The 23,231-nt window shown below is 36.7% G+C and overlaps 1 protein-coding gene and 1 long non-coding RNA gene across 2 annotated transcripts; one reads left to right on the forward strand and one right to left on the reverse strand.

The window, feature by feature from the left end:
- Positions 1-6,568: 6,568 nt before the first annotated feature.
- Positions 6,569-8,110, reverse strand: LOC127107273 (uncharacterized). The gene is made up of 2 exons (XR_007795671.1): positions 7,785-8,110; positions 6,569-6,914 (listed from the first exon to the last, which is right to left on the reverse strand). It is a non-coding gene; the product is annotated as an uncharacterized LOC127107273 (long non-coding RNA).
- Positions 8,111-14,014: 5,904 nt separating this feature from the next.
- Positions 14,015-15,570, forward strand: LOC127105688 (cytochrome P450 94C1-like). Its single transcript, XM_051042887.1, has one exon. The coding sequence runs from the start codon at positions 14,015-14,017 to the stop codon at positions 15,518-15,520; it is 1,506 nt and encodes a 501-aa protein (XP_050898844.1). The 3' UTR covers positions 15,521-15,570.
- The last annotated feature ends 7,661 nt before the right edge of the window (positions 15,571-23,231 follow it).

A 23,231-nucleotide genomic window follows, 5' to 3' on the forward strand; every position in this document is an offset into this window, starting at 1 on the left:
TGATCTTCACATGTTATTTTGATCAAGAAATCATCAAGGGTTTGAAGTTTGTTTGCCTTGGAAACCCTAATTCATCTGGGTATCTTGTGTGACTTCTTCAATAAGTTTCTTCAACAATTGATCAAATATTTCAAGGTATACTTCATATTACATCATCTTATGCATATATGATCCTCGATGAGTCCCAACATTCAAGAGAATGTCAAGCCAGCAAGATGGTTCATGGTGGTTGACCAGAGAAAGTCAACAGGTCAAAACTGGGGTTCCCTAGACCCTATCTCTTACACTTTTTGTCATATGAAAATGATTAAAAAATAAAAGTTACTCAAAATGACATTCCAAACAACTTTAATGTTGAGGTCAATAGCTATTTTGTCTTGTAAAGTCATTTTTAATGGTGAAAGATTATAGGTCATTTTGTCTGAACCCTAGTTTGGAGGTCAACTTCCCAAGACCATAACTTGCTCAATTTTTATGATATTAAAGACATTCAAATTTCATGATCAAATTAAATATGTATACTTCAACGTTTATGTTTGGAGGAAGTTCAAATTCAACTTGCAATTGCATGTGCCAAGAGGAAACATCATAGGTCACTTTGGACCAATACCATTTAACACGTGATTTTCCCCAACTTCTAAAATGCATAACTCCTTCATGCCAAATCCAAATGAGGTCAAATATGTGACCAAATTGAAGAGGTTTGAAAGAGATACAACTTTGATGAAGGAACGTTTCTCATTTGAAGTCCATATAAAAAGTTATTCAAGGTGGAAGAAGTAAACATTTGACTTGGGACTTAGAAAATTTTCAAATATGTTTGATTTCCCAAACTTCCACCTCAAAATTAATCATGATCCAAGATTCAAATGAAAAAGTGTTCAACACGAAAGTTGTTCCCCTTGATCTCATCTTTCCAAAAAGTCCAAGATAATCTCATTTGGCCAAAGTATGAGGGACTTGCGCATGGTTCCATTGTGGGAAGTGTTTTGGCAAGTTTTGAACTTAAATGACCATTCTTCTTTGCATGCTTCCACATGATGAATTCAGTACACGTTGCACACGAATTGGACTTGGATTACATTAGTCCTTAGGCCCAAATCATTGCCCATGCACCCATGCAAGGAGGTTTCTAAATTTGGCCAAATTTCAAGTGGTGCAAAAATAAAATACATTGCCTATTTAAACAAGCTCAAGGCTTCAGAATCAACATCAACACCTTGCCCAAGCTTTGCTAGACTGATTCAAACCCTCACTGCCATAGAATTTCTGAAGATTTCTCTTGAAATCGAGCTTGAACTTCATCTTTTGTTTGGAAGTTCAAACTCCAGAAATTCATTTCCCTTTTCATCTCAATTGGTTCCTGCAAGCAAGAGGAAGAGAAAGCAATCAAATCCAGATCAAGATCAAGTGGAATTGGATCAACTCGAAGGTGATTTTTCATAAACTTCATCTCTTCGATTCTCTCTCAATTCTCCACCATTCTTTGTGATTTTTGGTTGTCTGAAGTCCTATCAATGTAGACAAGAAGATTGAGTTGCTTTGAGGTCAAATCGAAGCAACTCAATTCATGATCCTCAAAATTCAAATCCCTGTTTTTTTTATATACTTGGAATTGGATAAAATTGATGCCAGATTCATGCTCCTGAGCATTTTTTCTTTAAATCCATGTCCTTGTTTTTCATTTTGGTGATGGTTGATGGTGGACCAGTCCGGTGAGGTCCACCGGAGAAGAAGACCGGAGCCCTAGCTCCGGTGATGTGTTGTCATGCATCTCAGCCATATGATCCAATTAATTTATTTTAATCTTGTGTGTTGCTTTTGATTACCCCGTGTGTGGGATAGTTGACTGAAGCGCATGTGGAACGCGTGTTTCCATCCATCTGATCTGCCACCTCAATTAATGAGGGAGATCAGATGGCTCTTTTTTTTTTGAATTTCTGAATATTTCATTTAATCCATTATTTTTAATTAATTCATATTAATTTCGTTTTTATTTCAAAAAAATATGGGACTTTCACCAAAAAAAATCAAATATCTTCCTCTTTCATTTTCTAAATTAAAATTATTTTTTGGATTAATTTTGATATTTTTCATGAATTAATTGTTTTTGCGCATATTTTTAATTGTTTAAAAATACTTCTCACTTTTCAAAAATTCTGAAATTTTTTGTCCAAGGTCCTTTGACCTTGTTTGACCTATGATAAATCTCTTGGCCATTTAATTGGTGTTTTGTAGAGGTTTTAGGTTTTTTGATCAAACATAATTTAATTTAAATGCATTTTAATTTGATTTTTAATTGATTAATTGTGTAGAAATCATATTGAGCCATTTTTATTGACTTGTGAAGTTTGACTATGTGTTTGGGCCTTGGTCAAGGTTTATTTGACTTTTGTTGGATTAAAATCATTGGATTTAGGGGATTGATGAAATGTATATTTTATCTCCCAAAATAAATGAAAGATTTTAATTTGATAAAATTCCTCCCATGACCAATTTATGTTTGTCTCATCTCCCCTCCCTCTTCATCTTCAATTCCATTCTATCCCGCCCCTTTCATTGACCAATGAAGTCTCCATATCCTAAGGCTAATTGGTTCATCAATAACTTCATGTTAGATGAACCAATACAAGTATGGATGAGATTAGGTCCTTCCTTTGATCATTTTCTTTTTTTGTGTGGTATGTTTTAGGAGTATGGTTCATTATACCATATCTCTAACATGCATTAACACAAAAAAATTCCATTGCCCGACCTCAGATAGTTGTGACTTCTACATAAGTCCAATTATGATTGCTTAACATAGTGCTAAAGTTTGACCCAAAGGCATATCATTCTAGTAAGTGAGATTGTAAGTCTCCCCCCTTTCATGGTATTGTGTGGAAACTTGGCCTTTTTTCCTTCATTTGGAAGATGTCTTGGTTCAAGGATCCATGCTTGTGAATAGAGGGTTGAGTGTTCTCCAAAGAATGACTTAATCAATTAAAAGCAAAACTCCACTAACTTCTAATCAACTAACATTTGACTAACTTTTATTATTATTGCTTTTAATTTCAAGTCATTTACTTTATGCAACTTAAATTCAAGTCATTTACCATTTCACATATCATTTAACTTGTTTATGTTCATACCATTTTCACTTTGCTCACTTGAGCCATATATTGTAATTGTATATATTTTTTTTGTGTCTTGTTTGTGTTTGTGGTCTTAGGACCTTAAAATACCTAATAAAAAACAAAAAACCCTAAAAATGTTTGTGTGGACTGTTGGATTTGATCCGAGCTTTGGACTTAGAATTAGGCAACATTCCCTATGCAAAAGGACTTGGCCAATGCCAACTTTTCTGAGACCAAGTTACGGTGATTTGAGTTTTCATCTGATGCAAGTCTTGGGATCCACTTGAGTTCATCTTCTACATGGTCTTGATGCAAATGTTACTTTGAACCTGTGTCTAAATGCCTTATTCTGAGCCATTCAAGGAGTATGTCATCTGATACATGGGAAGATTAAGAATAAGACTATAAAGTTGCTAGCTTGGATGTGGCTATCTTTATTTGATTCCTTTCTCTTCACTTTGCTACTCGCTTATTAATTTTTCTTGATTTAAAGTCCAAAGGAAAAATGGGTTTCTATATGACATTCTTATCTATTGGATTGCATCCCATTGGTCAGATCTTTTCAACAATTAACTTTTAAATTTTTGCTTAGGATTAGTCTATCCATCTCCTCCCATTTCTTAAATTTCAAATCTCTCCCCCTTTTCAAAATCTTCTTTGTTTGTGATTTTTAAGCTTAAACTTTATTACAAATTAGAAACTTTGGCCTTATGCCATTGCATTTTTAAACTCTTTTCTTAAATCAAACTTGTAAATGAACTTAACCGTATTGACTTAAAATTTCAAAAGACAAAAAGAACTAACACTCATTCAAACTCTTTTAGGCCCTTTGTGCCTCTTCTTAAAATTAGATTTTGTTAAAAGAAATTCACTCACTTTGAATGGATACCACGAACTACGAGGTTTTGATCCCTCATTTTTATGTTGGTATGTAGGCACAAGTCTGAAGGTCTTGTCAAACACAAAAAAATATAATTAATGAATTCTTTTCTCATCCTCACACTCTATTTGTTTCAAACATCTTTTATACCAAAAACACATACACACATAAAAAAGAACTCCCTAGGAGTACCTAGGACACTTTGGGTGCTAACACCTTCCCTCCGTGTAACCAACCCACTTACCTGTAATCTCTGACATTTTATTACTTTTGATTTGAAGACTTCTTATCTTTGGGTTTTGTTCGTACTTTTCCCTTTTCCTTTGGAAACAATAAAAGTGTGGTGACGACTTTGATTTTATTGACGTTAAGCTTATCCATAGCTTGATGGTCATGAATTTACCGCTACGGACGTGAACTACCATGTTTCCTTCTGGAAAAGATATGTACTTTTTGTCGATCAAGTGTTGAACCTTAGCTTTGAAAGTGTTGCAGTCTTTAGTCGAGTGCCCTATTGATCCAACATGATATCCATATTACATATCAGGTTATACCTAGGTGGGCATGGTTATGGCAACATCTTCAGAGGTTTGGGATCCACCAATGAGCTTTGAATCAGAGGCTGAAGAAGTTGACTGTACGTCATAAGAATTCAATCAACAGGAGTATTCCTTCTTTCTAGGTTGTTGCAAGGCTTATGCTGGCTCTGATGTTGATTCTGATATTGGCCTTGGGCTTGCTAATTTGAATGAGGAGCGATCCATGGTTGTTGGTACGACACTCTGGGTATTGCTGGTTTCCCATAAGGATAGTGTGGCACTGGAACTGATGACCGCTGAGAAGATGAAAGACCATAGGGTATTGTTGGTGCACCATGAGAATAATTAACATCTACCATAAATGCATTGATTACATCCTCTTCTTCCTCTTGATAACTGCTAAGGGATTCAGTCTCGCTAGTCTGGTTACTTGAGGCACATTGGATTTTCCATTTTTGAGGTCGCTCTCGATGGGTTCTTTTACTTTCACAAGGTCAGAGAAGTCTGATGAGGTACTTCCTACCATCATTCCAAAGTATGGGCTTTGTAAGGTATCCATGAACATGTCAGCCAATTCCTTGTCTAAGAGTGGTGGTTGCACTTGGCCTGCCAATTTTCTCCACTGTTGCGCATATCTTCTGAAGGATTCATTGCTCTTTTGAGATTAACTTTGCAACCGCCTTTGATCTGGAGTCATGTCCAAGTTGTATTTGTAATGCTTCAAAAAGTCATTGGTCAAATCCTCCCAAGACTGAATGTGGGTACTTTCTAACTTCATGTACCAACTTAAAGATTCCCCACTCAAATTGTCTAGAAAACAGTGAATCATCAGTTTGTCGTCTTGAGTATGAGAAGTCATTTTTCGATAGAACATCACCAAATGGTGTCTTGGGCAGTTATACCATTTGTACTTCTCGAAGTTTGGTACTTTAAACTTCGGAGGTATAACCAAGTCTGGCACCAAACACATGTCATCAAGTCTCAACGTGCTAAAACCTTCCACAAGCCTCAATCGTTTCTCCAGATCACGACCTATTTCTCCAACTTCACTCACTTGAGAATGCTTTATCTTTGTCATCATGCGGGCACTCTTAGAATTTGGCACGTTCCTTGTGAATTGAGGATTCCCTTCATCATTATAAACAATTGAGGTCTTCTGCACCATGATGACTTCACTAGACATCGAGATATGCACCGACTGAGGTCGGGTAGGAATGTCCACTTGTTGAAGAGCATAGTCCGGGGGGAGATCATACGTAGGGTTAGTCACCATATTAAAGCTTGGTGGGGGACCAACATTCTTCGCAACAATATACTGAAGATTTGACATAACTATCACAAGCTCCAACGTCTAGTCTACTTGGCCTTTTAAGACGTATATAATCCTTCTTATCACTGCTTGATTCGCCTTCAAATGCTCTAATGTCCTTCAATAGCTACCACCGGTTCAATATGGGTGTCGAGAAATCAGCGGCTGGTTATGGACAAAGACATAATGACTTTTTTTTTTGGAAATGGTATGCAATGCATGCAAATGCAATGGTATATGAATGAAAGCAATGTGATGCCATGTATTTTTTTATTTCAAGTTTTGGTGCATGGGTTTAAAGGTCGGAGGTAACTGATGAATTTGATTGCTTTCCACAATAGGGTTCTCACCGGGTATGATCTAGGGTTTTTACAAAGGACCCTAAAGTCACGAATTCACAAGAATGTTTGACCCTTACGGAAAATTCTTGCCGATCGTGAACTCCTTCGAGATAATCTATTTTGGGTGAGGTTCTCATACCGACCCTTACGAGGTATTCGCCTAGGGAGTCCTCACTACACAACCATCGAATTCAGTTCTAGACAGGATTCTTAGAGTCATGGATTCGCAAGATTGTTTTCCTCTTACAGAAAATGCTTGTCGGTCGTCAACTCCATTAAGAGAATCTATTATAAGTGAGGTTTTGGTATCGACCCTTACGAGGTATTCACCTCGGGAATCCATACTACGCAACCATCATTCCTAGTTGGCCAAAAATATCCAATGTTCTAAAAGGTTCTTAGAGCCATAGATCCCTTTGAAACATTGAAGCTTACGAGGCATTCCCCTCGGACGACAACACTTTCAAAAGAATCACAATTTAAATTACATTACATAAGCATTTTTTGACATAAATGATTATAAGTGATTTTTTTTCCATTACAAGCATAAGAAGATAAGCTAATCCATGTCCTAATATTATTACATCATGTTAGCACCATCCCGTGCTATTATATAGCTCGTATCAAAAGGGAAAGAAGCTTGGGATTTCGGAAGCCCGTCATTGATCTCCTATGCTTTATACATTTCCATTTGGTCATGCCTCCCTCCATCCAATCACATAACCCATCCTGCAAGAAAAACAGTCTACGATTTCAAGCATTCAATAATAGCATATGTACATTTCACATTCATGATATTGTCACATAGGTTGCATTTTAATAACATGTTAACTAGCCAAGAATCATGAAACGTATAACATACCTAAAATTTTCACATAACAGTTCTAACAAAATCAACAACTAACTATCAAAATAATTCATCCAAAGCTAACTTAATTTCCCTAACCTTCCATGTTTGCCTTGACTACATAGCAAGTCAGAAATCCAGCAAGTCCTAACATAACAAGTTTTATTGATTTCTAATCCATTTACTAACATTCATATCCAAGCATGATAACAAAAGTAACATAAATTAACAATAATTCTAACAGAAAATAATAGGATCCTTTTTCAATCCTAAACAACCTAACAGTTTTTTTACAGTTATTAACAGAGTTTCAAACTCATAATTGAATTCAATCCTAGAACAACCTTCTAACAGAATTCTAAACTAACATAACTTTCTCACTGTGAATTCACCTCACTCTATTTAAACCACATTCCTCACTCAAAACCTCTCTCTCGATTCCCTCTCATTTTTTAATCTGTAAATCTCGATTCCCTTTCATTTTTTTCTGCACACTTCTTTAAATCAAACATAAACCCTCACATTTCATTTTTTACGACTCAATTTCTCACCAAATTTCCCACTCATTTTTTCGATCTGCAGAATTGTACCAGTTCATTCACTCATCCACCATAATTCACAAATTCTTAAAGCTGAATCTCAAGTCACACAACAATCTCTCAGAATGATTCATCGCAACTCTACCGCAAGTCGAAATCAAACAGAGGGAGAAGAAGAGAAGAAAATCGAAATCGGAGGGAGGGAATTCATACTTATTCTCATCGAAGCTTCCATCCGGTGAGATTCTCGCTTCAATTTCAATTTCGTGTTCTCTAGTTTTAGGCATGCAAATGATGACTCATGCTTGGATACTGATGTTGATTTCAGAGAAGGATTGCAATTCGAAGTCGTGTTCTTCATTTTTCCATCCTCAATTTCGCGTCTGATGAAGAATAATCGAGCTTGCCCCGGCATCGCAGTTGTGTTTTCCTGAAGCGTTTAGAACATTGAATCGCGTGGACATTGTGATGCAACGTGAGGAGATTTTTCTTCCGCGATTGATGATGAGAGGAGGCGAAGATGAAAGCTGAAGCTCCAATAACTTTATATGCTAATGTTTCAATTCTTGCAGTTTAATTCTTGTCCATTAGCATTCATGCACCTTATCTTCATATCATTTTATTTCTCATTTGTTCTTTATCTTGGTATCTAATCTAAAACGAATAAAAATATGATAAAATGGAAAATACTAAAAAGACCTAATTTAAGGACTATTGGACTATGGACGTGATGTTTTACCTTAGAAGTATACATGGAGTATTATGGACCATATGGACCTTGTGTATGATCTAAGCTTGGAAACTTAGAGGACTCGTTTGTACCTTTGCTTGGACCTTGGACCAATGTGATTGACCTATGCAACTTGGAGCATTATGGACTTGTAATCTTTCATTACAAGAGAGCATTTATGGCACTACCTTAGGGAGACATGCTTTGTAATTCCATTATTCGCTTGTTAGCTTAGGACACAATGCACACACAAGGCTTTCTCTTGGGCCACCTTACAACGAGACCCCTTTATTTATCGCACAAATCCCTTGTATTTTCATGTATCCCTCTCCTAATTTTCGTGTACTTTTTACTCACTTTCCTTTGTCTTATTGTTGCTTGTTAACCAACCTTAGGAGTTAGGATCGTCACCGTTTCGTAAACAATAAATAAACCCTTCATCCAACGTCAAATGGTATTTTATCAAATCAAATTCAAAACATCATAAAATACGATTAGGATTGTATGTCACGAGTCTTAAGTGGTAGATAAAGGATGCGAATGGCGCTTCCCTACCCTCATTATGAGTATTTTGGATACAAGACGCTTGACTTGGTAGTTTGACATATTCACCTTTGCCCATAGTCTTTAGTGCAATCCGAAGTCAAGAACACTATCTTTTCAAACCTAAAAACAAACATCAACTCATCAAACCTTTTGTTTGCGCCTTAGGGCATCACTCTGAAAATCCTTTTTCAAGGTATAAAATCAACAAAACAAACAAAAATTTTATACCACGAACTACGAGGCTCTGATTTCTCACTTCAACAAGTGATCATACGTAGGCATGAGGGCCCAAACCCTTGGCGAGCACACTAACAAAAAATCCATTTTCACTCCGTAAACTTTAGCAAATAAGCGTTAAGATAACGACACCCATTCAAGCGTATACATCCTCGATGGTTCCCATCGAGTACGATGGATGTGAGGAGTGTTAATACCTTTCCTTTTCATAGTCGACTTTCTAACCTGTTCATGGTTGTGATGACCATCTTTTGGGGTTTTCTCGACATTTTCCTGTTCCTTTGGAATAAATAAAATCTGATGGCGACTCTGTATTTTTCGCGTAGCGACATCATCAAAGTTGAAAGTGACGTCAAATGCATCAAAGTTTCAATGCATCTTTCTAAAATCATATCCAAACTCTTCAAGCATGCATCAAATGAAGAATCATAAACAGTAAAGTCATCCATAAACACTTCCAAGCAATTTTCAATAAATTCAGTAAAAACACTAATCATGCATCGCTGGAACGTGCCAGGAGCATTGCATATACCAAATGACATCCTCCTGTAAGAAAATGTACCGAATGGGCACGTGAAAATTATCTTTTATTGATCCTCGGGTGCAATATGGATATGAAAGTAACCTGAAAAAACATCAAGAAAACAATAATGTGATTTAATAGCCAATCGTTCAAGCATCTGATCAATGAATGGTAAAGGAAAGTGATTCTTTCTGGTTACATGGTTCAATCTCTTGTAATCATTACAAACTCTCTAACTATTTTGAACTCTAGTGGGAAGAAGTTCGTTTTTTCATTTCTTACCACTACAAGGCCAAATTTCTTAGGTACCACCTGTACTAGACTTACCCAATTACTGTAAGAGATAAGATATATGATACCTGCTTGCAAAAACTTGGTTATCTAATTCTTAACAACATCAAGAATTAAAGGGTTAAGTATTTTTTGGGTCTACCTCACTGCTTTAGCACCATCTTCAAGAAAAATCCTCTACATACACATGGAGGGGCTAATACGGTAATTCAGCTAAGGTCCACCCAATCTCCTTCTTATGCATCTTCAAAAATTGCAAATGCTCGCTTCTTGATTAAAGTCAAGGTTAGATAAAATTATTACCGGTAGCTTTTCATTCATCTCAAAAAATGCATATTTCAGATTATCAGGAAATTGTTTAAGCTCTAAGGAAGGTGGTTGTTCAATGGACAATTTGGTTGGGGCAGTCGGGATATCGAGAGCTTCAATTGCATAAATAACTTCATTTGTAGGAAAAATGTCAACCTGCAAGGAAACTTGATCAGGGATCCCTTCTTCCTTTCTCTCACTCTTATATTATATCTTTATTCTTTTATTGAGGACAATATGTGACTTAAGTGTAAGGGAGGGAACCATTTTTGTTTTGTTTGCATTGTCGCTATATGTCGGCATATTCGTATGAATTCCAACAAACATTGACGTTGGCATGCCATAAGGGTAATCCCTATTATTCATTGACATTGAAAAACCAAACAGTGGTCTTGCAACTACAGGGTTAAATGGGGTATTTCCTGGCTGCGGTGCAGGTGTCATCCCCTATGACGGTATTGGTGCAACTAGCGTTGACGATACCACATGAGCAGTAGTTCTAACGGACGTTGAAACAACTGCCTCTTCAACCGTCAGTCCGACCGGTTGTTTCACTATATTTTGAACATTGTTATGTGAAATGAGATTATCCATAGAAGGACACATCATTTTCGGTAAAGATTTTCCACTTCTTAAACGCATACAAAATGTTTAGATCAATTCATGTACGTAGAACAATTTTATAAGAGAAAACTATGATTGATATATATATATATATATATATATATATATATATATATATATATATATATATATATATATATATATATATATATATATATATATATATATATATATATATATATATATATATATATATATATATATATATATATATATATATATATATATATATATATATATAAGGTCACAAAAATTTTAGCACAAGTTCTACTGGGCGTGCCAATTTGTTTATTGTGAAATTTGGTAAACAAGTGATAGTTTCTTATTGAAAGTTACTTACAGGATCAACTAGATAATCCGAGGACATAGTGCTAAAATATTTCTTATAGCTTTGTGTAGAAAAGTGATGGATTTCGACTTGGTCAAAATCTTTGAGAAAAAGTAATGTAAAAAGAAGATTGTTTAAAAATGTAAGTCTTTGCGACAATGTTAAAAGGTAGAACTTTGTAAAAGCGAATGTAAAGTGACAATGAACTTAAAAGAGAAATGAAAACAGATTTGTAAAAAAAATAAAACGAAGTAAAAAGCTTGAAATTTGAATAGAAATGATGTTTCAAGATTCATACATTTTCTCATTGAAACTCGTTTCTCTCTACGCTGTTGGTCGATGCATCTTGCTGCCGTAAAAAACCTGAGCAACAATGTCGTCGAGGTGCTAAAGGAAATACTCTTTTTTTCTTCTGAAAAATACTAAGTCCCACTTTTTATCTCTCATCTTGAGACTTCGACTTCTTTAATATAACATGTCTCCAAATGTCCATTTAAACTCTCAACTTTTTCAAGTCTTCTCATTATGCTGAGATTTTTTAATCTTGTCAAAAATTCTAGCTAACAAAGGGTTAAGCACATGCTCTTTCTTAGACATTTATATGCTAATTTCAAAAAAAAAATTGGAGGAGATACAATTATTAGAGACTTAATGATAGGAGCTTGCTCGATACAAGCCCGAGATGCTAAGATGAAAGAATTGAAGGTTGTTATTAATGTGAAGGCTTGGGAATGACTATCTAAAATACCTACTAAAACATGATGTAAGCATATGCATTTTCTGTTTATCCTAAATATGATAAACTAATAAATAATTTGTGTGTGAATGGATGAGAAATTACTTAATAAATAGGAATATTGGTTTAAGAGAAAAAGTTAATAAGTTGCAACATAGAATAATGCCTAAACATATTACTATGTATAATGGTTTACATATTGAACACCCTAGTTTTTCACTTTTTACACTCCACATCACCTTCTCTCTCTTCCACCTAATAGTTCAACACTCATTCATCTTTTACTTACTAGAATGGTTTTGTTTAATAAAATTCAACATCCTACCCCACCATTTTTATTTCATATTCTTATCTTTTTATGTTTTTTATTTTTGTGATTATATATGAATAACAATTATCGATTGAAATAAAATTAAAATAATTAAGAGTTAAATATTTTATTTTATTCTAATTAAATAACTTATTTAAATTTTATTTTTCTAACTTTATATTCTTAATTAATTTTTTTTCTTGCAAGTAATAAAGACGAGATATATGGATAATCATTATTAAAACAAATAAAATTACAAAAAACTTAAAATAAAATACAAACATTAAGCACACAACAAGCCTAAAATGAAACACACATAATTTAATTAGTACAATAGATCCTACTGACAAACAAAATATTTTGAACTTTGTCCATGTGTGTTTGACTAGACATGCTTGCAATTCGTGATGTACATTTGAATTACGCATCACAGATCTAACACGCACATGATTCTCAAATGCAGGTAACACCTCGATCGAGAATGGCTCTGGTGTACTAAACCCACTTGCCTCATATTGATCATAATATGTCAAATGTTGAGCATATATATCTCGTTCATCCTCAACAATCATATTATGCAATATGATACATGACCTCATTCCATGGAGGATCAAATGAGCAATGCTTATTAGAGTAATCAACAATTTTACCCCAATATAAATAATTTTTTTGGTTTTTACTAATAACACTGTCTGTTTCATATTTAATCCACCACTAATTAGAACCAAATTTTGATCACTGGTCCATTTGGGGATTTTTCAGCGAGCAGAAGTTGAATCCTTTGCATTTGCAGTGGCTTCATGACCACCACTCATGCCACCAAGAGTCATTTGTGTAGAAAATTCAGGAAATTCATCAAGTCCAATATTCGAAACATTTTCATTTTCCATTGGAGTAAAAGAATAATAAGGGGTGCTTGAGATGAATATGACATCATTGATCCATAATACGGACAATAATTTGAATTAGATGACGACATGATAAAATTTGGAGGAAATCCATAATTTGGTATATTTTGGGGACCTTGTTGGTTGGAAGATTAATTTTGAAATCTCTAGTTGTTGGGATTTGGGTAGTTGAAAGGGTAATTAGTAGTTGGGTGTTAAAAGGGTTATTGTTGGGATCCATTTCACTAAAAGTATATTTAGAGCTACAAACAAGAGTTTATTGGAGGTTAAATAGAAAAATTAGACGGAAAAAAGTCGATTTTTTTCTATGTCCAAATCAAATGAACCAAGTCTTTATTTATAGACAAAAAAAAATAATGAATTTTGGTGAAAAAAATGATTTACAATAAAATAGTTGACCATAAATAATTAGGATGAGATAAAAATTTGAAAAATCACAACGGTCAATAAAATTTTGCCAAATATTTTACGCGGTCTCATCCCCTTCTCATTCAATGTGTTAGATCTTTTCCAACACCAAATAATCCACCTCATTTAGAACATTCTATTCAACATCCTATTACAACCCTTCAATTACTTAATAATTTTGTAACTACTCCATTGTAAATGTTCTAAGTCTAGTTCCACAAACATAGTTTCTGGTGGTGTTAGTCTTTATTTTTTATTTAACAAAAACATAACAATAACAGTTAATTTTGTTTCTCCGTTGCATAGTACATCTATTCTAATAATAAAGAAAACATCAAAACCATTGCACAATGAAAACGATATTTATTTTGTTTTGCACTGTATTCGTTATTATATTAATAGTTGATAATTAACAACCCTCCAACAATAATAGTGAACCAAAACTTATTGTATATATATCGACCATTCTACGTACTCTCATCATATTCCCAAAATGAGTTTTGAAGATGCTCTTTCTCTTCAATCTACCTTCACTTTCCTCTTCTCCTCTTTCACCCTTCTATTTTCAGTCTTTTCTATTCTCACCTATATCTCTAGAATAAAACCATGGTGTAACTGCAACACTTGCAAAACTTGCTTGACAATGAGTTGGTCAAAAAACTTCATAAACGTATGCGACTACTACACACATCTTCTTCAAACATCACCAACAGGAACAATCCATGCCCATGTCTTAGGTAACACCATAACAGCAAATCCTGAAAATGTCGAATACATCCTCAAAACAAATTTCAATAACTACCCTAAAGGGAAACAGTTTTCCACAATTCTAGGCGATCTTCTCGGCCGTGGCATCTTCAACGTCGACGGTGATACATGGAAGTTTCAGCGGAAAATGGCGTCTCTTGAACTTGGCAGCGTCACGATTCATTCCTATGCTATGGAACTTGTCACAGAGGAAATCCAAACTAGGCTCATTCCTCTCATAGCTTCAAAAACGGATCAGAAAGATGATGATTTTTTAGACATGCAAGATATTCTTAGAAGATTCTCGTTCGACAACATTTGTAAATTCTCATTTGGTTTAGACCCATGTTGTCTTGTTCCATCACTTCCAGTTTCAAAGCTCGCTAATGCTTTTGATCTTGCATCAATGCTTTCAGCTGAAAGAGCGATGAACGTGTCACCATTAATATGGAAGATGAAACGTTTCTTTAACGTTGGGTCAGAGAAGAAGCTCAAAGAAGCCATTAAAGTAGTGAACGACATGGCAAAAGAGATGATAAAACAAAGACGAGAAATTGAAATTGGAAGTGACTCGCGAAAAGATCTTCTCTCACGTTTTATGGGTTTTTTGAATTCAAACGAAGACGAATATTTAAGAGATATTGTAGTTAGTTTTCTTTTGGCCGGTCGTGATACGGTCGCTTCCGCATTAACCGGGTTTTTTATGTTATTGTCTAAGAACCCGGATGTTGAGAAAAAGATTCGGGTTGAGTTAGACCGGTTAATGAACCCGGTTCAGGAAGTTGCTACTTTTGAACAGACGCGTGAGATGCATTATCTAAATGGAGCGATTCATGAGAGTATGAGGCTTTTTCCACCGGTTCAGTTCGATTCAAAGTTTGCTTTGGAGGATGACGTATTACCGGATGGAAATTTTATAAAAAAGGGAAGCCGGGTTACTTACCATCCTTATGCGATGGGTCGGATGGAGAGCATTTGGGGACCCGATTTTTTGGAATTTAAACCGGAGAGATGGTTGAGAGAAGGTGTGTTTGTACCAAAATGTCCTTTTAAGTATCCAGTTTTTCAAGCTGGTGTGAGGATTTGTTTGGGAAAGGAATTGGCTATTGTAGAGATGAAGTGTGTTGTTGCTGCTTTAGTTAGACGGTTTGATGTTCGGGTTGTTGGACTGAATCCGGAGCCACGGTTCGCACCGGGTCTATCTGCCACATTTATAGATGGTTTGCCCGTTAAGTTTTATGAAAGATCATGAATCTTAAGATTTGACTTAGATGTTTGGTTATAATATAATAACTATAACTATAGTAAATTGTGAATAAAGGAAATATATGTGATTGCCAAAAATCGCAGTAGAGAATAAATTGTGATTAATTCATATCACAACAAATGCAATCTTTGTACGACAATTTAAAATATTGGGTTACACCAAAATAAATTATCTTCCATATTAAACTATGCAAGAAGTTTAATATTTATTTGCAGACATTGTTGATGTGATTGTTGTTGTTGTTCTGGTGAGTGTGTGTATGGTAGTGCGATGAGCTAATTATGCAATGCAAGACAGCCGATGTCTTTTATTTTATTCATGTTTCAATTGGTATTGTGCATCCATCCATTATTGTTGTTTCCTAAAATGATCACAATTACTTTGTACTCAAAATGCTATTAGCATTAGTTTTAGAATTAAAGTGAGCTTGTTATATGTGTCTCTTCAAATCACCTCTTTAAATCTCTATCTTTATGACTTCATTGGTTTACTGAAGTGGTTTGTAAGTATTACGAGATTTATAGTTTGTAGCTGTAAGCTTATAGTTTTGGCCCCAACATGACTTGTAATAAGTATTACAAGATTTTTAGTGTATAGATGCAAATTTCTAGGTTTGGCCCCAAGGTAGACATGCACTATGTGTATGATCACTATTACGAAAACTATTTATTATCATGGTCGGGAAAAAAAGTTATTACGATTGAAGGTTCGTGATAATGAATAGTATGATAATAAGTGCATATACTTTCCACCAAGGGTTAGGGGCTGTTGTGAAAAATACGATATCGCGTCACATTTCACTACGGTTGGTTTCTCCAACCGTAGTGAAAAGTGGAATGGTTATAAGTTCAATATCCAACGATAGCTTTTTGACATTTTAAAATGGCACATCATATTTCACCGCAATTGTAGATTTTAAACGAGGTGATATATACAATTGAATTTATTATATTTATACATCCCGAAAAATTAGTTAACCAACCGAGATAGGAGGTCGACAAAGCCTACTTGAGCATTTGAGTTCTTTAAGGCCAGATTGACGTGATAACCGAGTATGGTGAGGTCAACAGACCGGATAGTCATGTTACCATTACAAGTCGGGACCTGGGTAGGACATCAGATCTATTAATCGATGAGGACATCAGAATAGGCATAACGGATCTGACCTCTTATAAATCGAGAATGATCTCATCAGTACAAGTCGGGCCCGATGACAAGGCCCGTATGTCATTTGAAGGGTCACAAGAGACAGTTACAATATGATACATTATAGAAGGGAGTTATAATTATTGAAGAGGCGACCATTAAAAAGAAATTATAAGGAGAATTTATCAAGGGTATGGAGAATCAAACATGGGAAGAAGGAGACTGATAAATAAGAGGATATTTTGAGGGTAAAAGGCAGACAGAAAACAAAACAAAATCTCACATAACGAACACTCCAAACATTCATTTTAGGCTCTCCTTGAATTATAACAAGGAACTCAGTCTTTTAGTGTTTTTTAGCAAGAACATTTGGCACCCACCGTGGGGCCTTGGTAAAACTTGTTCAGGCCACACAAAACCATCATCAAAGCGTTAATACTTCAGCCGAACGATGTCAGGATCATCTCCCAATCGAAGTGTCCCACCTCCGCCGCCAGATATAACTCAATTGGTCGTAGTGGTAGAAGCACTTCGTCAGCAAAATGGAACCTTGCAAGACAGTGTCCAAGTCTTGCAAACACAAAGTCTTCAAGATGGAGATACAAAGGAGGAGCCTCTATGTAACACCCCGATAATAATAAAATAATTATTTAAATTGAGTTAATAATGTAATTATTAATTTAATTGAATAATTAGAAATTTTATTATTATTATCTTGGAATAATTATTATTATTTGGAAAATATATATATGTGTTGGAATAAGGAAAAGTTCTCATTTGGAAAAGCATTTCACGTGAAAACAGAACAGAGAAGCATCGTGAGAGAAAAGGGAAAAAGGGCAGAGAAGAGGAGCTGAAGAGCAAAGGTTGGAGAACGAAAGCTTGAAGCCCAAAGATTCTGCCGGATTGTTAAGGTAAGGGGGGTTTATCGTCGATTGATGGGTATTTTGGGATAATATGTAATGGGTAGTGAGAAACCGTTGAATCGACCCTAATTGGGATTTGGAATGCTGAAAAATTGTGATGAATAGGTTGAGTGAAAACCGTAATCAAATTGATAATTGTGTGTGTAATCAAACCGATAAATTGGTGATGAATGGTGACGAGTAAGTTTGAGTGGGAAGGGTCTGGGATGGGCACATGAGATCCCTGCCCAAAGAAAACGCGTCTGGTGAACTGTCATGTTCGCCTAGCGAACATAACCTTCGCCTAGCGAAGGAACGCGCCTCAAACTCGCCCCAGCGAGATTGAGAGGTTTTGCTACTGTAATGTTCGCTGTGGACTCGCTGGCGCTTCGCCTAGCGAGTGAGTGCTAGCTGTGTTTTTCACCAAAACAGAATGAATTCGCTATTACCTTCGCCTTGAGCTCGCCTAGCGAATTAATTTACCAATTTCCTGGAGCTGTTCGCCTTGAGCTCGCCTAGCGAACCAGAGCTTCGCCACTGCCTCGCCTAGCGAGCAAGGCAGAAGAAGTGTTTATACATGTGTTGCTGAGGTGTTTCATACATGTGTTGAGGAAGTGTTTCATACATGTGTTGACGATGTGTTGATACATGTATTGATGATGTATGATGATTTGCCGTTGTGATAAAATGTGTTAATGATGTGTGATGCTATGCATGATGCTGTGATTGTATCAGTTGTGTATGCATTTGTGAATAGACTGGTTTGTGGCTTAGAGTGTGAGCATGTGTCTATTCTTAAATTGTTGTTGATGTTGCATTTGCTAGGTGTCTAGCTTGCACAATGTGGCCCATTTGGGGTGGTAGCTAATTCCCATGGTGAGGAATTAGTGAGTTAGTCGTTATTGGACTGTTGTTGATTGTTTGCATGCTAGGTGATTAGCGTGCATTTCATGGCCCATTTGGGGTGGTAGCTAATTCCCATGGTGAGGAATTAGTGAGTGAGTCACTATGTCTCAAATGAGTGGGACTAGTGAGCTTGGTAGCCGTGCCTGGATTTGGACGGTGAGGTTGAACTATATGTTCACAAATAGTCGGTACCGCATGCATAGAGTCTCATTGCATAATAAATGTATGGCATATAATATGAATGGATGTATTCCAGTATTATATGTGTGTTGTGTGTTGTGTTGTTGATGTTGAGTATGGTTGAGATTATATATATGCTATATGTTATTGTTGAATATGATGTTTGAACGGATACTGCCGTTGCTGAGTGTGTAGTCTGGTTAGGGTGAATTAATGTGTTAATTACTTAGCATTACATGTTGTTCTATAATGCTTATTATATTGATTGAGGAACTCACCCTTACACCTATTTTTCAGGTAACGAGAAATGAGTTGAGTAGAAGCTAATGCTTGGAGTCTAGAGTAGTTCTTATGGGTCATGCTCTGATAGATGTAACATCGGGAGGGGATGTCTTAATTGATTTGATATTGGTTGTTGATGATTTACATGTATTGTGTTACATGTTGTACATTGAGTTGAATTTTATTCCGCTGCGAATTATGCAAAGAACCTTATTTTGATTAAATAAATGAGCATGACAGAATATTTTAATGATTTTTGTGAAATGATTGTGTGACACCCTTCGGGGCATAATTACTCTGATGAATACATTGTTATTTTAATTATAATAATTTGGGGTATTTAGAAGGGTGTTACATTAGTGGTATCAGAGCATAGTCGGTCGTGTCGAATCGTAATTATTCTGTTTCCCTGTACGGGATAGGTGTTGTGTAACCCTATCAGTACTTATTGTTTTAGTTTGTTGGGTTTTCAGAAAAGAGATGGCTGGAAGAGGTAGAGATGATGCTGCGATTGCTGAGGCTCTGGGTATGCTAGCTGGAGTACTTGGAGGAAATCCGAATGTTGTGGGAATGGGAGCTGCTCGTCAACTGAGTGAGTTCCAGAAGAACAATCCTCCAATGTTCAAGGGAGCATACGACCCAGATGGTGCTCAGAAGTGGTTGAAGGAGATAGAGAGAATCTTCCGAGTGACGGAGTGTGCCGATAACCAGAAGGTCAGGTTCGGTACACATATGCTGTCAGAAGAAGCTGATGATTGGTGGGTTGCTACCCGCACTGAGTTAGAAACTGCTGGGAATGCTGAGATTTCTTGGGCTGTGTTCAGGGAAAGGTTCCTGAGAAAGTATTTTCCAGAAGATGTCAGAGGAAAGAAAGAGATAGAGTTTTTGGAATTGAAGCAGGGTAACAGGTCGGTTACTGAGTATGCTGCGAAGTTCACCGAGCTGTCAAAGTACTATACTCCCTATAATGAGGCTGCTGGAGAGTTTTCGAAATGTGTGAAGTTTGAGAACGGGTTGCGTCCCGAGATCAAACAAGCTATTGGATATCAGAGGATCAGGGTGTTTTCTGACTTGGTTGACTGTTGCAGAATTTTTGAACAGGATTCCAAGGCTAGAGCAGAGAGCTATCAGCAGAGGGTTGATAGGAAGGGTAAGAATCAGATGGATCGTGGAAAACCGTATGCAGTTGGCAAAGGTTTTCAGAAGCAGAGTGGGATGAGGAGGCCTAGTGGGGGAGACTCTAGTGCTCCTGCTAAGTGTTACAGATGTGGTCAGGCTGGACATCGTATCCATGAGTGTACCAGTAACGAGAAGAAGTGTTTCAAATGTGGAAAAGGTGGTCATTTGGCTGCAGATTGCCGGTTGAAGACTGTGACTTGTTTCAACTGTGGAGAGTTGGGTCATATCAGTCCACAATGTCCTAAGCCGAAGAAAGAGAATCAGTCAGGAGGCAAGGTCTTTGCTTTATCAGGTTCTGAGACTTCTGCAGATGATCGTTTGATCCGAGGTACGTGTTATATTAATGGCTTTCCTCTTGTAGCTATTATTGACACCGGTGCTACTCATTCTTTTATATCTTTGGATTGTGCTGTGAAACTTAAGTTAGAGATATCTGAGATGCTTGGAAGTATGGTGATTGATACTCCTGCGAAGGGTTCAGTGACTACTACTTCAGTTTGTTTAAGTTGCCCATTGAGTATTTTTGGTAGAGACTTTGGGATAGACCTTGTGTGTCTTCCATTAGTGCAGATTGATGTTATCTTGGGTATGAACTGGTTGGTGTTTAACCGAGTTTCTATCAACTGTTTTGAGAAGACTGTGATATTTCCTGAGATTGAGGAAGGAAAGAGTTTGTTTCTATCAGCAAGGCAAGTGAAGGAGGAAGTAGCAGATGGGGCAGAGTTGTTTATGCTGTTAGCGACTTTGGAGGCTAAAGATAAACTGGTGATTGGCGATCTAGCTGTGGTGTGTGATTTTCCTGATGTGTTTCCGGAAGAAGTGAATGAATTGCCGCCAGAGCGTGAAGTTGAGTTCTCGATTGATTTGGTACCTGGTACTAGACCGATATCGATGGCTCCTTATCGTATGTCTGCTGTTGAGTTAGCTGAATTGAAGAGTCAGTTGGAAGATCTGTTGGATAAGAAATTTATTCGTCCGAGTGTGTCACCGTGGGGTGCACCAGTGTTGTTGGTTAAGAAGAAAGAAGGTACTATGAGGTTGTGTGTGGACTACAGGCAACTGAATAAAGTGACGATCAAGAATCGGTATCCTTTGCCGAGGATTGATGATTTGATGGATCAGTTGGTTGGTGCGAGTGTGTTCAGCAAGATAGATTTGAGATCTGGGTATCATCAGATACGTGTGAAAACTGAAGATATTCAGAAGACTGCTTTCAGGACGAGGTATGGACATTATGAGTATTCTGTAATGCCTTTTGGTGTGACTAATGCGCCTGGAGTATTCATGGAGTATATGAATAGGATTTTCCATCCGTACCTAGACCAGTTTGTTGTGGTATTTATTGATGACATTTTGGTGTATTCGAAATCTGAAGAAGAGCATGCTGAGCATTTGAGAGTGGTTTTAGGAGTGCTGCGAGAAAAGCAGTTATTTGCTAAATTGTCTAAGTGTGAATTTTGGTTAGAAGAAGTTAGTTTTCTTGGTCATGTGATTTCAAGAGGTGGTGTTGCTGTTGATCCTTCTAAGATAGAAGCGGTATCTAAGTGGGAAGCTCCTAAGTCGGTTGCTGAGATTCGAAGTTTCCTTGGTTTGGCTGGTTACTATAGGAAGTTCATTGAGGGATTTTCTAAGTTGGCGTTACCGTTGACGATGTTGACTAGAAAGGGGCAAGCATTTGTTTGGGACTCAAAATGTGAAGAAGGTTTCCAAGAGTTAAAGAGGAGGTTGACTACTGCTCCTATTTTGATATTACCGAGTTCGTCGGAATTATTTGAGGTTTATTGTGATGCTTCATTGTTGGGTTTAGGTGGTGTGTTGATGCAGAATAAGCAGGTTATAGCTTATGCTTCGAGACAGCTGAGGGTTCATGAGAGGAACTATCCGACGCATGATTTAGAGTTGGCAGCTGTGGTATTTGTTCTGAAGTTATGGAGGCATTACTTGTATGGGTCAAGATTTGAAGTTTTCAGTGACCATAAAAGTTTAAAGTATTTGTTTGATCAGAAAGAGCTGAATATGAGACAGAGGAAATGGTTAGAATTTCTGAAGGATTATGACTTTGGTTTGAATTACCATCCGGGTAAAGCAAACGTAGTGGCTGATGCGTTGAGTCGGAAATCATTACATATGTCTATGTTAATGGTTAGGGAATTGGATTTAATTGAGCAGTTTAGAGATTTGAGTTTGGTGTGTGAGAGTACTCACAATAGTGTTAAATTGGGAATGTTGAAGTTAACAAGTGGTATTTTGGATGAGATCAGAGAGGGTCAGAAATCTGATATGCTTTTGGTTGATAAGTTGACTTTAGTAAATCAAGGTCAAGGTGGTGAATTCGGAGTTGACGAGAATGGTGTTTTGAGATTTGGTAATCGAGTGTGTATTCCGGATGTTATAGAACTTAAGAAGAGTATTCTGGAAGAAGGACATCGTAGTGGTTTGAGTATTCATCCTGGAGCTACGAAGATGTATCATGATTTGAAAAGATTATTTTGGTGGCCGGGAATGAAGAGAGAAATTGCAAGTTTTGTGTATTCCTGTTTGACTTGTCAGAAGTCGAAGATTGAGCATCAGAAGCCGTCTGGGCTAATGCAACCGTTGTCTATTCCAGAGTGGAAGTGGGACAGTATTAGTATGGATTTTGTTTCTGGTTTGCCGAAGACAAGTAAGAATCTTGAGGCTATTTGGGTGATTGTGGATAGATTGACGAAGTCGGCTCATTTCATTCCGATCAGAATGGATTATCCGTTAGAAAGATTAGCCGAGTTGTATATTGAGAAGATTGTAAGCTTGCATGGTATTCCGTCGAGTATTGTTTCGGACAGAGATCCTAGATTTACATCGAAGTTTTGGGAAGGTTTGCAGAGGGCTTTAGGAACTAAGTTGAGATTGAGTTCTGCATATCATCCGCAGACTGATGGTCAGACTGAGAGGACGATTCAGTCACTAGAGGATCTGTTGAGAGCTTGCGTTTTGGAAAAAGGAGGTGCTTGGGATTGTTATTTGCCTTTGATTGAGTTTACCTACAACAATAGTTTTCATTCGAGCATTGGTATGGCACCGTTTGAAGCTTTGTATGGTAGGAGATGTCGGACACCTTT

The sequence above is a fragment of the Lathyrus oleraceus genome, chromosome 7, assembly GCF_024323335.1.
Source record: "Lathyrus oleraceus cultivar Zhongwan6 chromosome 7, CAAS_Psat_ZW6_1.0, whole genome shotgun sequence".
Taxonomy (NCBI): domain Eukaryota; kingdom Viridiplantae; phylum Streptophyta; class Magnoliopsida; order Fabales; family Fabaceae; genus Lathyrus; species Lathyrus oleraceus.

Bases quoted from the DNA above. Each gene is read 5' to 3' on its own strand.
- LOC127105688 (XM_051042887.1), top strand. From the start codon at position 14,015: ATGAGTTTTGAAGATGCTCTTTCTCTTCAATCTACCTTCACTTTCCTC.